Below are 14657 nucleotides of genomic sequence, written 5' to 3'. Positions count from 1 at the left end.
TATTATTATCCGTAAAATAAATAAACTTTATTATAAAAAATACATAGTTAGTAGTTGTTTTTCTAAGGTCTTATAGCATGTATAAATGTTATGTAGCATTGTTATAGACATATAATAAGCAAGTTTCAATAGAAAAACAAATGGGGGGCCCATATTCGGACCAGTTCCTCTAATTAAACTGAAATCATTTTCCATTTTCATAAATGTAATATATTTCAATATTGGTGAATGAATGTGACAAATCAGGTTTTAAATAAACACCGAAACAGTTTTATCACATGGAACACAAACTTTTCAATAATATTTACCACCATGCCAAATCTATAGATCTGTTAAAATGAGCGAAAACATTCATCGGAGCGAGTAGTTAAAAATATCCTCGAGATATCGCCTTCTTAATCGAAAACCCAGCTATGGTCCAAGGTCCACATCGAAGAAGAACAATCAATAAGTCCGCTGAATGAGAGCTGTATGTCGGATCGGCATATCTCTTTATTCATTTTAGACTCAGGGGGACTCAAAACGTCGAAAAAAGTGAAATCTGAAAAAATTTTTTTGCACGATCCTATAACTTTATCTATTATACTATACTACAGTTGGAAAAATGAAAGAATACCCATGAACGAACATATAAAACACGCTGTATTTTCCTGTCACCGTGGCACAAAGAAAATTGTCCAGTGCAAGTACATGCAACAATAATTATTACATGTACGTGCGCTGGCCAATTTTTTGTGTGACACGGTGACAGGAAAATACAACGTGTTTTATATATTCGTTCATGGGTATTCTTTCATTTTTCCTACTGTACGTACGTAGTACGATAAAGTAAAAAACACAGTATGATTGGTACACCCCGTATACAATGACAACTTACCTGTCTAGCAACAATATTCTTATAAAGATATTGTTAAAGAATAAAGCTATAACATAGAAAAATCGCTCAAATCGGACAAGAGGTTTAGGGAATTCGAGACATCAAAAATGTCCCATTTTTTAAGGGGCGCGTTAATTTGGCTGCTTAGTGTGTAAATAACGGTTCGATTGTACTGTTAGTACAGTACTATTAACTGTAGGTTAGCTTAGTACTTTAAAATCTTTTGTCGTTCGTTGGTCTTTATATAGTCCATGTGGTGAGACCGCTACCGTCTGAAAAGCATTTCTAATTCGGTTTTTCTGCGGATTCATATTCAAAAATGTGCCCTTTAAACAAATCTGAAGGATGCCGGACGGAATTTTTGGGCAGAAATTGTTTAAATAATTTTTTTAAACAAATACATAAGATCACCTTTTATTGCTCCAAAAAATATATTTGTAGATTTTCTGGGTCATTCTACATAAGAAAGGTATCGTGTGATTTTTCTCAAAAATTTACAGTTTTCGAGTTATAGGCGATTTAAAATCTAAAAAATGCGAAAATACGCATTTTCGAGGCTTAAAAACTCGATATTTAAATATTTTAATTTGTATTTTTAAGGGTGGCAATAACTTGGATCAAGTTTGAACATTCCTTTTCAAGATTGCGAAGAGTGATCGGGTCTAACTTCAATTTAGATCGTAGTTTTTTAATTGTTAATTATGCGTGTCCATCCGGTTTTTTTGCCGGTGCGGCGCGCACTATTTTCAAAACTCTCCTATTTTCCCCCGAAAAATATTGTTTATGGATTTTTTGGGATATTCTTAATAAAATAAATTTGTTGACATTTTTCTCAAAAGTTAATAATTTTAAAGTTATAAGCGATTTAAAATCAGAAAAATTACAAAAAACGCTGGACGGAAGGGCCGCCCGAGAACTTTATCGTACCGATCTATTATCGTTATCGTACTAGATACTGGCATTCTATAAAAATAACAAAGTTACTCGTTATTTTGATATTTTAGAAACACCTTGTATACCTGAAAATATTTTATGGTTCTACGCATCATTAATTCCTGCATTTGAGAAAATGTTCGATGCTATATTTCGGGGACACACTATAGATTATTGCATAGCATAGATCAATAGAATATTAGTCATACTTGCATTTCAAATTAGTTCATTTTTCTACAAATTTAGTTCATAGAGAAATTAATAGTTTACAATATTTGCATTTTACTGCATGAATTTTAATGAAATTTTGGGAGTAGCCCAATCTCCTAATTCAAAGTCTATCCTATATACTATATACTATGGCGCTTTTATCATGGGGGCGGTTCCCACCACTTCTCGTGGATATTTTATTTTCGAATTGCATGGAGCAAAAGGAAGAATTTTAAGAAAATTTAAAAATGCGCTCTATAATTTGTTCTTATTTTTTTCAAAAACCTTTCATTTTAAACCGGTCTAAACTTTTTGAAAGTAGAAATAACACTATATTAAGAGGTATTGCAAAAGAAAAACAACGCATTTAAATTCTGGTGGATGAGGGGTTAAATGTATGTAGGTACTTCTCATTTTTCCTTAAAGTACATTAGTCATATAATTTTTTGCACCATATCTCGCTTAGTTTGAATGTAACCGACATTTAACGGTGCTCGTTTTAAAGGCCTTTTTAAACACTACAAAAGCATGAGCACTTTGAGCATGCACCAAAAAACAAACTCTTGTTACCTACCATATCTCTTTTTGTATTATATGTAAATAGAAAATTTACGAAGGAACGAATCTCTTTGTTATTTATAATCTTCTTCTTCTTCTTCTTCTTCTTCGCGCGACTAGGATTACTCCTGTTTGTCTGCCTTTTATTCCGTTTCAGTTGTTGTTGACTGTACATTGTCTTTCCACCTTTTCGGCGGCTTTCCAACGGGTCTTCTGCTATACGGCTTGTTGTTTTTACAGATGTTCGGTAATCTATCTGGTTCCATTCGATTTACATGTTCCTTCCAGTTTTTCTTTCTTGTTTTTATCCACCTGTTAATATTTTGAATTTTGCAACGTTCTCGTATACTTCTGTTGCTTTGTCTGTCTCTTAATGATATGCCCGCTATTGATCTTAATACTTTCATTTCGATATTGTTGATTTGTTGTTTCGTCTTTCTTGTATCGGTCCTTGTCTCCGCTGCATATGTTAGGATAGGTCTTACTGTTGTCTTGTATACTTTTATTTTGCTTCCCGTGGTCAGATATTTGTTTCTCCATATGGTTTCTCGGAGGCAAACACTTACTCTTGCCGCTTTTGTTGCTTGTGTTGTGGTCTCTGTTCTTATATTCCTGTCTATTTTGCCGTCTATTTATAACTTGCATCTACGCGGCTCTTTACTTATCACTATACATTTAGTTTTTTCTACCGATATTCTCATATTAAATTTATTTGCTATGAGATTGAAAGTGTGGAGCTGCCTTTGTAGGTCATCCTCGTTATCAGCAATTAGTACTGCATCATCGGCATAGCATAGTATCGTGATTTTATGCGCTCCCATGTGGTATCCATGTCGTTTTCTGACTTCGTGAATTATTTGATTCATCATCATATTGAATAAAAATGGGCTGAGCGAGTCTCCTTGGCGGATTCCTCCTTTTAGTTCTATGCGTTCTGTTTCTCCTGTTGACATTATAACTCTGGTCTTGTTGTTCTTGTTAATTTCCTTAATTAGCCTTATTATCTGGTGGTCTATTTGTTCAGCTTGTAATAAATTTAAGATATCATTTCGCCACACTCTGTCAAAAGCACTTTTTAAATCTACAAAGGACATGTATGCTGGTTTTCCATATTCAATAGACTTTTATACTATTTGCCTGATAATAAAAATTGCATCTATTGTGCTGCGGTTCTTCCGGAAGCCTTGCTGTTCATCTGCCATATTCGCTTTTTCCTCGATTTTATCTTTTATGACTGCCGTCAACAATTTTAATGTGCTGTTCATCAGACTAATGCCTCTATAATTTACAGGATTTTTCGAGTCTCCCTTTTTGAGTATCGGTAGCAGGAGACTTTCCTTCCATTCCGCTGGTACTACTCCGATATTTATTATATCGACAAATAGTTTTAGGAGCCATTTGAGTAGTGTTCTTCCTCCATATTCTAGCAGTTCATTATTTATCTTATCAGGACCAGGTGCTTTTCTATTTTTTAATTTTTTTATTCGTTCTTGTAGCTCTTCTTCTGATATTAGTACTCTATCGTGGGTTTCATTAATGTTTATTTCTCTGTTCTCTTCTTCTCCTTCTCCATATAATTTCGCGAAATGCTCAGTCCATTGTGTCTCGGTAATGTTATCTATCCGTATAAATTCATTCATTTCTGTTTTTTGTCTTCTTATCATCTGCCACACCTTTTTCTGGGATCCATAGAGGTCGTATTCCATATCTTTGGTAAATTTCTCCCAGTGTTCCTTTTTGATGTTATCTATTTCTTGGTTTACTCTATTCCTGATTGTCACGTAGTCGTCTCGTGCCTCCGGTGTCTTCACTTTTTGTATGTTAGGAAAGCTTGTTTCTTTTGATTTGCTAGTGCTTTCACCCTTAGAGTACCATGGAGTTTTGTATTCACGTTTATTTTTGTTGACTTTTCTTTTACCTAAAGCTTCTTCTGCCTTATAGGATACTTTTTCTAATAATTTTCCAGGTTTCTTCTATATCCTTTTTAGTCTCTAGGTTATGGCTGTTTAGCTTTTCTGTTAGTCTGTTTCTATACAAGTTTTGTGTCCCTTGGTCTTCTAAGCTTTCTATGTTTAACTTTTCTTCGACTTTTGGATTTCGTTTGCGTTGTGTGTTGATTTCTATATTTATTTTCCTTAGTACCAGGCCATGGTCGGATCCTACATTGGCGGACGATAGAGTGCGCACATCTATTATATCCCTGGGGTGTATTTGTCTGTTTGTTATAATGTAGTCAATCATAGAGTTACGTCCTCTTGTATCTGACCAGGTGATCTTATGCTGTATTGGATGGTCAAAGTATGTGTTGTTAATTCGGAGGTTATTCAATAAACAAAGTTCTAGGAGTCTTTCTCCGTTGTCGTTGAGCGTTTCTTCATTAAATCTTCGTGTAGCTCCAGCCACAGGTATGTTGCCGACTCTGGCGTTTAAGTCACCGAGAATTATTGTTTTACTACCGGCTATTGTGGTGTCCAGTAGATCTTGGAGCTGACCATAAAAAGCATCTTTTTCTTCCTTGTTTTTGTTGTTATCTGGGGCATATACGGGGATAATGTTAAGTGTAGTATGGTGAGGTTTAAGGCAAACCAGCATCATGTGTTCGTTGATGTATCTTATTTCTTGAATGCTGCTGCTATATTTATTGTGCATTAAGAGGCCTACTCCTGCCTGTGCTCGTTTGTTTTTATCTACTCCGCTGTACAGGAGCATAAATTTGTTCTTATTGACATTTCCTTTCCCTTTCTTTTTTGTTTCATTCAGGGCACATATATCAATATTATGGAGCTCCATAATTCCTGCACAACCTCCTGTTCCCTTTTGTTCCACGATGCGATGTTCCAAGTGCCAATTCGTAGTTTATTTGGTCTCTTTGTCCTTTTATTTGCGTGGGTCGTCTTCTGTGTATCCGTCCAATTCCGAGGCTTCTGTTCGGTTCTAATCTAAAATAATTTATAATCTAAAAAGAAAATTATATAGTGTTTTTAGTTTGATGCATAGTTTTTAAGGTATTCACAAAAAAACGTCCGAAAACGTGTCATTTTTAAATGAAAATGGCCAATTTTCAACTACGCATATCTCAAAAAGTGTTGAGTTCTCAAAAAAAAAGTATAGATCAATTTTTTACTTAAAAATAGGTTCTCTAGCCACTTCCATGCTTATTTTGACCAACAAATTTTCTACCCCCTTGAAGGGGTGGGAATTGCCCCAAGATAAAAGCTAAATAGTATATAGGGTAGATTTTGTTTCTTGAGCTATTCCCTACTTACTGTGAAAATATCAAGTACATCGATGTAGTAGGATGAAATTCGGAGCCAAATACTCTCATTGACTGCCCTATAATAATGCTCTGCCATGATCGTGTGAGAGAGGACACACTTAAGATTCTAGCAAAATTTCTATTTTCTGTAGCTTTTCGAGTTTCTGAGTTATAGCAATGAGTTTTATGTCATTGGAAAGGTAATTTTGCATTCTTTCAAAATGTGTAAAAATATATAAGGCGTATCTAAAACATTAAGATTTTTTTTTCATTTCCGGTTCAACCGGAAGCCATATTGTAGGTAAAATTTATTGCGATAATAGATAATAAAGTACTATATCTGTCTGCCAAATTTCAAATTTTAGTTTCTATTACAGAGGAAGTTACGGGCACTGGAATATTTTTTATAAAAAATTCATAACTCCCCTCCTATGAGGAGTTAAGAAATCTGACTAACGTTATTCAATTTATCGATAGGATATCAAAAATTTGTCCAAAACAAAACAAATTCCTTGGAGCCATTTTTGAGAAAATCTAGTTCAAAGTTATGTCAAATTTTGACCCCTTAAATATAGGCAACCAATAACTTTTTCTGAGAAACGATAATATTCTTGTTGTATCCCCATCTTTAGGCTATATAAATATTTTTTCAAATTAAATTTATCTTAAACAAGTTTTTAGATTGGTAGGGAAATGTGTCGGGTGGGCGGTCAGCCATGCTGGCCGCCATTTTGGATTTGGAAATGTCAAATTCCGTGTTTCTATTTATCTATCGATGAGCTTAAGTTAAATTTCATGCGTTTCGGTCAAAATTTGCAAAAATGGGCCCCAAATAACCCCCCTATTTCGGCCCCCCTTTGAGAGATTTTTTTCAAAAGCTTAGTTTCTCGACAAAATTCTCTTAAACTTACTCATACCGAATTTCATAGAAATCGGTCCAGTAGTTTTTGCTGGGCGGTGGCGCCATACGTACGTTCGTACGTACATACGTATACTCCATCTAATTTACTTACCGTTGCACGTCATCCGCGTCATAGCCCGAGACGTCACATGATATCAACACGAAATATATAGGCGGTAGGTGTGTTCTTTTTTAGAATCACTTTGCCGAGTACACTGGCGTTACAGCCACTAGGCATATTTTATTATATACGCGTAGAAATAATATTTAAAGATTTCTGTTAATGCTAACTTAACGAAATACACAATAATATGTTTCATTTAATTTGTATAAATGGATTATAAAGCGTTTTTATGAAGCACATTTGTTCGGAATACACTGTAACTATAATCGAACAAAGGTGATATTTTGGCATAAATTTTTAACATTTATTTGACAGTTGCGGTAATGACACTTCATATTTGTTTATATTCTTTACTATAAGTATTTGTTTCATTATATTTACTGTTTTTATTATGTACTTTAACGTAAGATTATAACTTAATTTTTGTTCTCTATTTCTAAAGTTTTTATTTATTTACATTGAATATTAATTTGTTTTGCTGTATAATCCACTTCCGCAAAAATTGTGTGATGTATTTGATTTAAAATGAATTCAAGATTTTTTTGTAATTGGGCAACAATGTCAACTTAGATCTCTAACGTAAATAATGACGTGCAACGGTAAGTAAATTAGACGGACTGTACATACGTACGTACGTACATACTTCCGACATGTTTTTTTATTTTATTTTTAGACTCAGGGGGACTCAAAACGTCGAAAAAAGGTGAAATCTGAAAAAAAATTTTTGCACGATCCTATAACTTTATCTATTATACTCATACTTCGTATGTAGTACGATAACTTATAACTTTAAAACTAGTAACTTTTGAGAAAAATATCAAGAAACTTATTTGATTTAGAATATCAAAAAGAATCTAGAAAAAATATTTCTCAGAGGAAAATAGGAGATTTTTGAAAATAGTGCGCGCCGCACCGACGAAAATCCAGGATGGCCACGCATAATTAACAATTAAAAAACTACGGTCTAAATTGAAGTTAGACCCGATTACGAATCTTGAAAAGGAATGTTTAAACTTCAATCCAAGTTATTGGCACCCTTAAAAACACTAATTTAAATATGAGTGTTTTAGCCTCGAAAATGCGTATTTTTGCATTTTTTTTAGATTTTAAATCGCCTATAACTCGAAAACTGTCAACTTTTGAGAAAAATCACAAGATACCTTTCTTGTTTAGAATGAATCAAAAACCCTAAATCTATATTTTTTGGAGCAATAAAAGGTAATCTTACGTATTTGTTTAAAAAAATTGTTTAAACAATTTCTGCCCAAAAATTCCTTCCGGCACCCTTCAGATTTGTTTAAAGGGGACATTTTTGAATATGAATCCGCAGAGAAACCGAATTAAAAATGTTTTTCAGACGGAAGCGGTCTCATCACATTACTCCAGGGAAATAAGATTTTTGTCGGGACACTTGAGCAGCCAGGTTGCAAATGGATTTTTTGGGTACCATATACCTAACACATTATAAATACAAAAATGCCCGTCTAGACCAGGGTGCATCTGTAAAAATATTAGTACATTTGGACGTTGAGAGGTGACTCAATTTTTTTTGCAGAAATTGCTTGAAAATAAATCAAATAATAATATTTGAGTTATCCTCCCTCTCAAAAAGGTCCGGAACATTGTTTAAATAATCAAAATGTCAAAAAATTAAGGAAAAATTCGATTTTTTTCTTGGTTTTTTGATTATAACTTTAAAAGTATTCATTTCCGAGAAAAGTTGTATTGACATAAAAGTTGTGTAATTAAATTTCCTATAATATAGAATTGGTCAAAAATTTAAGAAATAGTCACCCTTGTTGCAAAATAGCAATAATTGTGACAAAAACATACAAAAACAAGTATTCGCATTTTACGTTTTTCAACCATTTATGCTACACTTAGGACCTTCATATTTCACCCTAAAAAATTTTATGATACAGTAAAACAATACTGTAAATTTCATTAAGATCGGTTTAACAGATTTTGCAAAATAAATTTTGCAATCCAGCTTTCGTAAAAAAATGCATTTTTTCAAAATGTTACAGGACTGAAAATAAAGCAGATAGCAAGTTGACATTTTTTTTTTCTTATAGAAGTGTACTGTACCTTTCATTTGCAATTTCGCAAAATTAAAATCGATTAACACCACGGCGTCAGGAATTTTTTTAAATAAACATTAATTATTGGTGCTACGCGCAGGACAGCGGATAGTTTGCTCTGATTGGGCATTCCAATAACCTTTGATAATGATTGATACATTTTAATTTTTATTACATTTCGATATAAATAAATAAATTTGTTTATTGCAAAATAAAAACACACACTCTATCTTTTGAAATAACACTTTTATTAGCAAAAACTTTCTTTGTTCATATATTTTAACTTAAATAATAAAAGTTTATTATTTTTAAACATATGCAATTGTTTAAACAATATTTCACAAACAATAATAAAATTAGTTTGATTTTTGTGGAATTAAAAAATTAAAATACAACAAAATATAGAGTAAGAAAATAATATATTAGATAAAGATTGGGAGAAATTTTGGTGGAAATCAACCTGTGTGAATCGAACACCGCTGTCCTGCGCGTAGCACAAAAATTATTGTTTATTTCAAAAATTTTCTGACGCCGTGGTAATTAATCGATTTTAATTTTGAATTGCAAATGAAAGATACAGTACACTTCTATAAGCAAAAAAAAATTCAACTTGCTATCTGCTTTATTTTCAGTCCTGTAACATTTTGAAAAAATGAATTTTTTTTGCGAAAGCTGTATTGCAAAATTTATTTTGCAAAATTTATTAAACCGATCTTAATTAAATTTACAGTATTGTTTTACTGTATCATAAAGCTTTTCTGGGTGAAACATGAAGGTCCTAAGTGTAGCACAAATGGTTGAAAAACGTAAAATGCGAATACTTGTTTTTGTATGGTTTTTTCGCAATTATTGCTATTTTGCAACTAGGGTGACCATTTTTTAAAGTTTTAACCAATTTTATGTTGTAGTAAATTGAATTACGCAACTTTTATGTTAGTACAACTTTTCTCGGAAATGAATACTTTTAAAGTTATAATCAAAAAACGAAGGAAAAAGTCGAATTTTTCCTCCAATTCTTGACATTTTGATTATTTAAACAATGTTCCGGACCTTCTTGAGAGGGAGGATAACTCAAATATTATTATTTGATTTATTTTCAAGCAATTTCTGCAAAAAAATTTGAGTCACCTCTCAACGTCCATCTCAAAACAGATCCGCCCTGGACTAGTCACAGTTCGGACGAAAAACTTAGTTATTATGTTATTAACAAGTAAAGGTCAAAAATGGCAGTTTTTTCGTTTAAATCGCTGCAGGTAAAGATAGGGTAATTATATATATATATATATATATATATATATATATATATATATATATATATATATAATAAAAATTTTTTTTTTTTTTATATATATATATATATATATATATATATATATTTATATATATATTATTTAGAGTAATCGTATTTTAGTAAATCAGCCAAGGTTTAAAATGGCACTTTTTGAATTTTGGTCCGATCATTTTTTGCTTCGAAAATTGCAATATAAATATAAAATTTCAAAAATAAAAATTGTGCTATAACTTTTGTGAAAATGGCGTTAAGACTTTCATATTGCAAGAAAAGTTGAGTCAAATATTCCATATAACGCACAAAAATTTTTAAGACGATCCGTCAATTAGTTTAAATTTTATTCAATTTGTTTATCGTAAAGAGCTTTTTTTTTCGCAATGTTATTGTTCAGAAAATAATAACGACATAGCAATTCTGTGCAAACCGCATACAAGAAGAATATTTATGTTTTCAACATCTTGAAAAAAATCATTAAAAAGTCGTTTTTATCACTCCGAAAAAAGTTTAGTAATATATAGTCATTTTTCGCTTATAAACAATTTGAATAGCTTTGTTAATATTGGCTATAGAGTAAATCTACTTTAGGATTTTAAAAGCTGGTATTTTTACAGGAATTTTCAGAAAAAACTTTTTGCCTAGGTTAATTAGGCTCAAAGTTAGCCACCTTTATTATTTAATTCGCAGTTACTTCTATATACATCAAATTCTCCTGTAACAGTGTTAGTTACCATACTACTCCGAAACGGCTTGGCCAATTTTTATGAAATTTTACACGTTTATCCTATAGGACGAAGAAGAGGTTCTAATCTATTTTTTATACCCATAAGTTATAAGGGGGGTTGCCCCCTGACATTTTTTTTTATTTTTTTAGACAAAATTATCTACCTTAATTTTATATGATATAGAATTAAAAAATACATACAACCCTTAATTTTCACTCTTTTATCACCAACCCCTATTTGTTAACAGCCATCTATATATTTACATCTATAAAATTCTCCTGTCATAGTGTTATTTTCCATACTCCTCCGAGATCGCTTGACCGATTTTTATGAAATTATACAGGGTGTAACAAAAATACAGGTCATAAATTAAATCACATATTCTGGGACTAAAAATAGTTCGAATGAACCTAACTTACCTTTGTACAAATATGCACATTAAAAAAGTTACAGCCCTTTTAAGTTACAAAATGAAAATCGATTTTTTCGAATGTATCGAAAACTATTGGAGATTTTTTATTGAAAATAAACATGTGGCATTCTTATGGCAGTGGCATCTTAAGAAAAAATTATAGTGAAATTTGGACACCCCATAAAAATTTTATGGGGGTTTTGTTCCTTTAAACCCCCCCAAACTTTTGTGTACGTCTCAATTAAATTATTATTGTGGTACCATTAGTTAAATTCAATGTTATTAAAACTTTTTTTGCCTCTTAGTATTTTTTCGATAAGGCAGTTTTCATCGAGTTGAGGCTTATTTTTCAATATGTTTACATAAAAATTTTATGGGGGTTTTGTTCTTTTAAACCCCCCAAATGTGTGTGTACGTTCCAATTAAAATATTACTGCCGTACCATTAGTTAAACACAGTGTTTTTTAAACTTTTTTGCCTCTTTGTATTTTTTCGAAAAGGCACCTTTTATCGAGATGTGACTTCTTTTTTAATATGGTTCAAAATATCCCTGAACATGTAAATCATAAATAGATGTTCATTACCAAGTCTCCATAATCGTACTTAACCATATACAAATATGTGGTGGACTTGACAAATATTCGAAATATCTCGATAAAAACTGACTTTTCGAAAAAGTACTAAGAAATAAAAAAGTTTTAAAAACATTGTGTTTAACTAATGGTACTACAATAATAATTTAATTGGAACGTACACAAAAGTTTGGGGGGGTTTAAAGGAACAAAACCCCCATAAAATTTTTATGGGATGTCCAAATTTCACTATAATTTTTTCTTAAGATGCTACTGCCATAAGTATACCACATTCAAAAAAATCGCTTTTCATTTTGTAACTTAAAAGGGCTGTAACTTTTTTATGTGCATATTTGTACTAAGGTAAGTTAGGTTCAATCGAATTATTTTTGGTCCCAGAATATGTGATTAAATTTATGACCTGTATTTTTGTTGCACCCTGTATATGTATATATCGGTAGGTCTTAAAATCGGTCGTAATCTATTTTTCATATCTCTGAGTGATAAGAGGAGTTCCCCCAACATTTTGTAATGTTAGGTGGGGATGTGTGTACGTACATAACGTACTCTATAAGACTACGAGTACATACAAATTAAAACAATTATGATCAAAATCCATCAACAAGCTCCGGCGATATTATTTGCAGCATATGTTTGCAGAATCAGTTTCATTTTTTCAGTGCACGGATTTAAACAATTCCCCTCCACCGACCACGAATTAATTCCGTTCGGACGCCATTTTTAAAACTTTATTAACCACTCTGTTGAGGTTCAAAGTTTACTCAAACTTTTACACATAAACTATATATCTTCAACTTCAAAATAGCTCTAGTTAGGTTGCTTAATTGTTATAAACAAAGTAGCCGCCAATTAAATAAAAAAAAAGGCTAACTCTGACCATAACTAACCTAGGTGAAAAATTTTCTTTAAAAATTCGTATAAAAATACCAGTTTTTCAAATCCCGTTGTAGTTTTAGCCTACAGTCAATATTAACAAAGTTATTCAAATTGTTTATAAGCCAAAAATGACTTTATTTTAGTAAAATGTTTTCTGAGTGATAAAAATGACTTTTTAATGTTTTTTTAAATACTTTGAAAACATGACTATTATACTTTCACGTTGTTTTCACAGAATTGCTATATCATTAATATTTTCTGAGCAATAATATTGCGAAGAAAAATCTCTTTGGGATAAACAAATTGAATAAAATTTAAACTAATTGACTAATCGTCTTAAAAATTTTTGTGCATTGTGTGGACTATTTTACTCAACTTTTCGTGCAATATGAAAGTCTTAAATTAATTTTTGCAAAAGTTATAGCAAATCTTTTATTTTCGAAATTTTAGTTTTGTTTTTCAATATCCGAAGCAACAAATGATTGGACCAAAATTCAAAAAGCGCTATTTTAAACCTTGGCTCATCTACTAAAAGAAAAATATTATAAATAAGATATTTAATTACCCTATTTTTACCTGTAGCGATTTAAACGTAAAAACTTCCATTTTTGACTCTTATTTGTTAATAACTAAATTTCTCGTCCAAACTGTGACGGGGATTTTTGTATTTATAATGTATTAGGTATATAGTACCCAAAAAACCCATTTGCAACTTGGCTGCTCAAGTGTCCCGAACATGGTATATTTTTGTCTTATTTCCCTGGTGTACATGGACTACTAATTTAAAAACATTTTTCTCTTTGTTTCAGATACCAGATTGGAGATTTCCATTCAAGATATCCCATCATCCCGTCTGTATCCACTCCGGTCGTACGGAAATGTTTGCGGTCCTAAGATACTGCGAAGACGGCGTCAAGGCAGGTACTAACTATTACGAATATGTAACTGCTACTGAATGTAAATGTCAAACGTGCACAACTACCGATACTAATTGTAATTCGTTCAATTCTTAAAGGTCACTTTCGTCAACTTTGGGATTCATATAATGACAAACAATAGATAAAGGTTTTGATTAAGGATATTAAATGTAATCTTTCCATTTCTTCACCGATCCCGTAACCGACTTCTTCTTATCTAGTTTTTTTTTCTTATACATATTTGCATATTCGTACATATTATATTTGTAATTTATTTTATTATTAACGTCGTTAATTTACTGAGGAGAAAATAAATAGAATTATTGTGTACTTGGTTTTATTTAATACTAGCTGACCCGGTGAACTTCGTTGCACCTTAGATAATGTGTCATAATTAGATAATGTGTCATAATTTTAATTCTAGATCAATCGGTCGAACGCAATTGCTAGAGATCAATAACTCAAAATCAACTGCTCGAAAATGAATTGCTCGATATAAAAATTGATCGAAATACAAATTGCTCGAATAAAAAAGAAAATTATATCTCCAAATATTTATTCACAATAATGCAAAATTTGTAGGTATATAAGAGAGGTACATTTAATAGGACAAATTATGTGATATTCCACGTATATAATCACAGATATTAATTTGTGGTTCATAATATGTAATTGTTTATTAAACGCAATAACCTATCAATGCTATCTCTATATCTTCTATGACCATTTTGAGGTTGTTTGCCACTTATGGATACTCGTTCTCAGAGACATCTTTCAGTGCATCACAGTTTTTCGATTTCTTTCTAACGCATTAAGTTGGAAGTGACAGAAAAAAAGGTACGTCCGTGATCACAGTTTGTTATAACATTTAATCTAATTGTTGATAGTCGGCGCTATAATCGAACA

The 14657-nt window shown here is 31.7% G+C and overlaps 1 protein-coding gene across 2 annotated transcripts in view; it reads left to right on the top strand.

The window, feature by feature from the left end:
* LOC114340578 (thyrostimulin beta-5 subunit-like) overlaps positions 1-14081 on the top strand; it is a 130824-nt gene extending 116743 nt beyond the window's left edge. For both annotated transcript variants that reach the window (XM_050649104.1, XM_050649103.1), the window contains exon 3: positions 13644-14081. In XM_050649104.1, coding sequence (XP_050505061.1) covers positions 13644-13847 — 204 coding nt within the window. In that variant the 3' untranslated portion in view covers positions 13848-14081. The remainder of the gene's footprint in view (positions 1-13643) is intronic.
* The last annotated feature ends 576 nt before the right edge of the window (positions 14082-14657 follow it).

This window comes from Diabrotica virgifera, chromosome 4 (genome assembly GCF_917563875.1).
Source record: "Diabrotica virgifera virgifera chromosome 4, PGI_DIABVI_V3a".
Classification (NCBI taxonomy): domain Eukaryota; kingdom Metazoa; phylum Arthropoda; class Insecta; order Coleoptera; family Chrysomelidae; genus Diabrotica; species Diabrotica virgifera.
The sequence above is the reverse complement of the archived record's forward strand: the minus strand, read 5'-3'. Positions and strand labels throughout refer to the sequence as shown.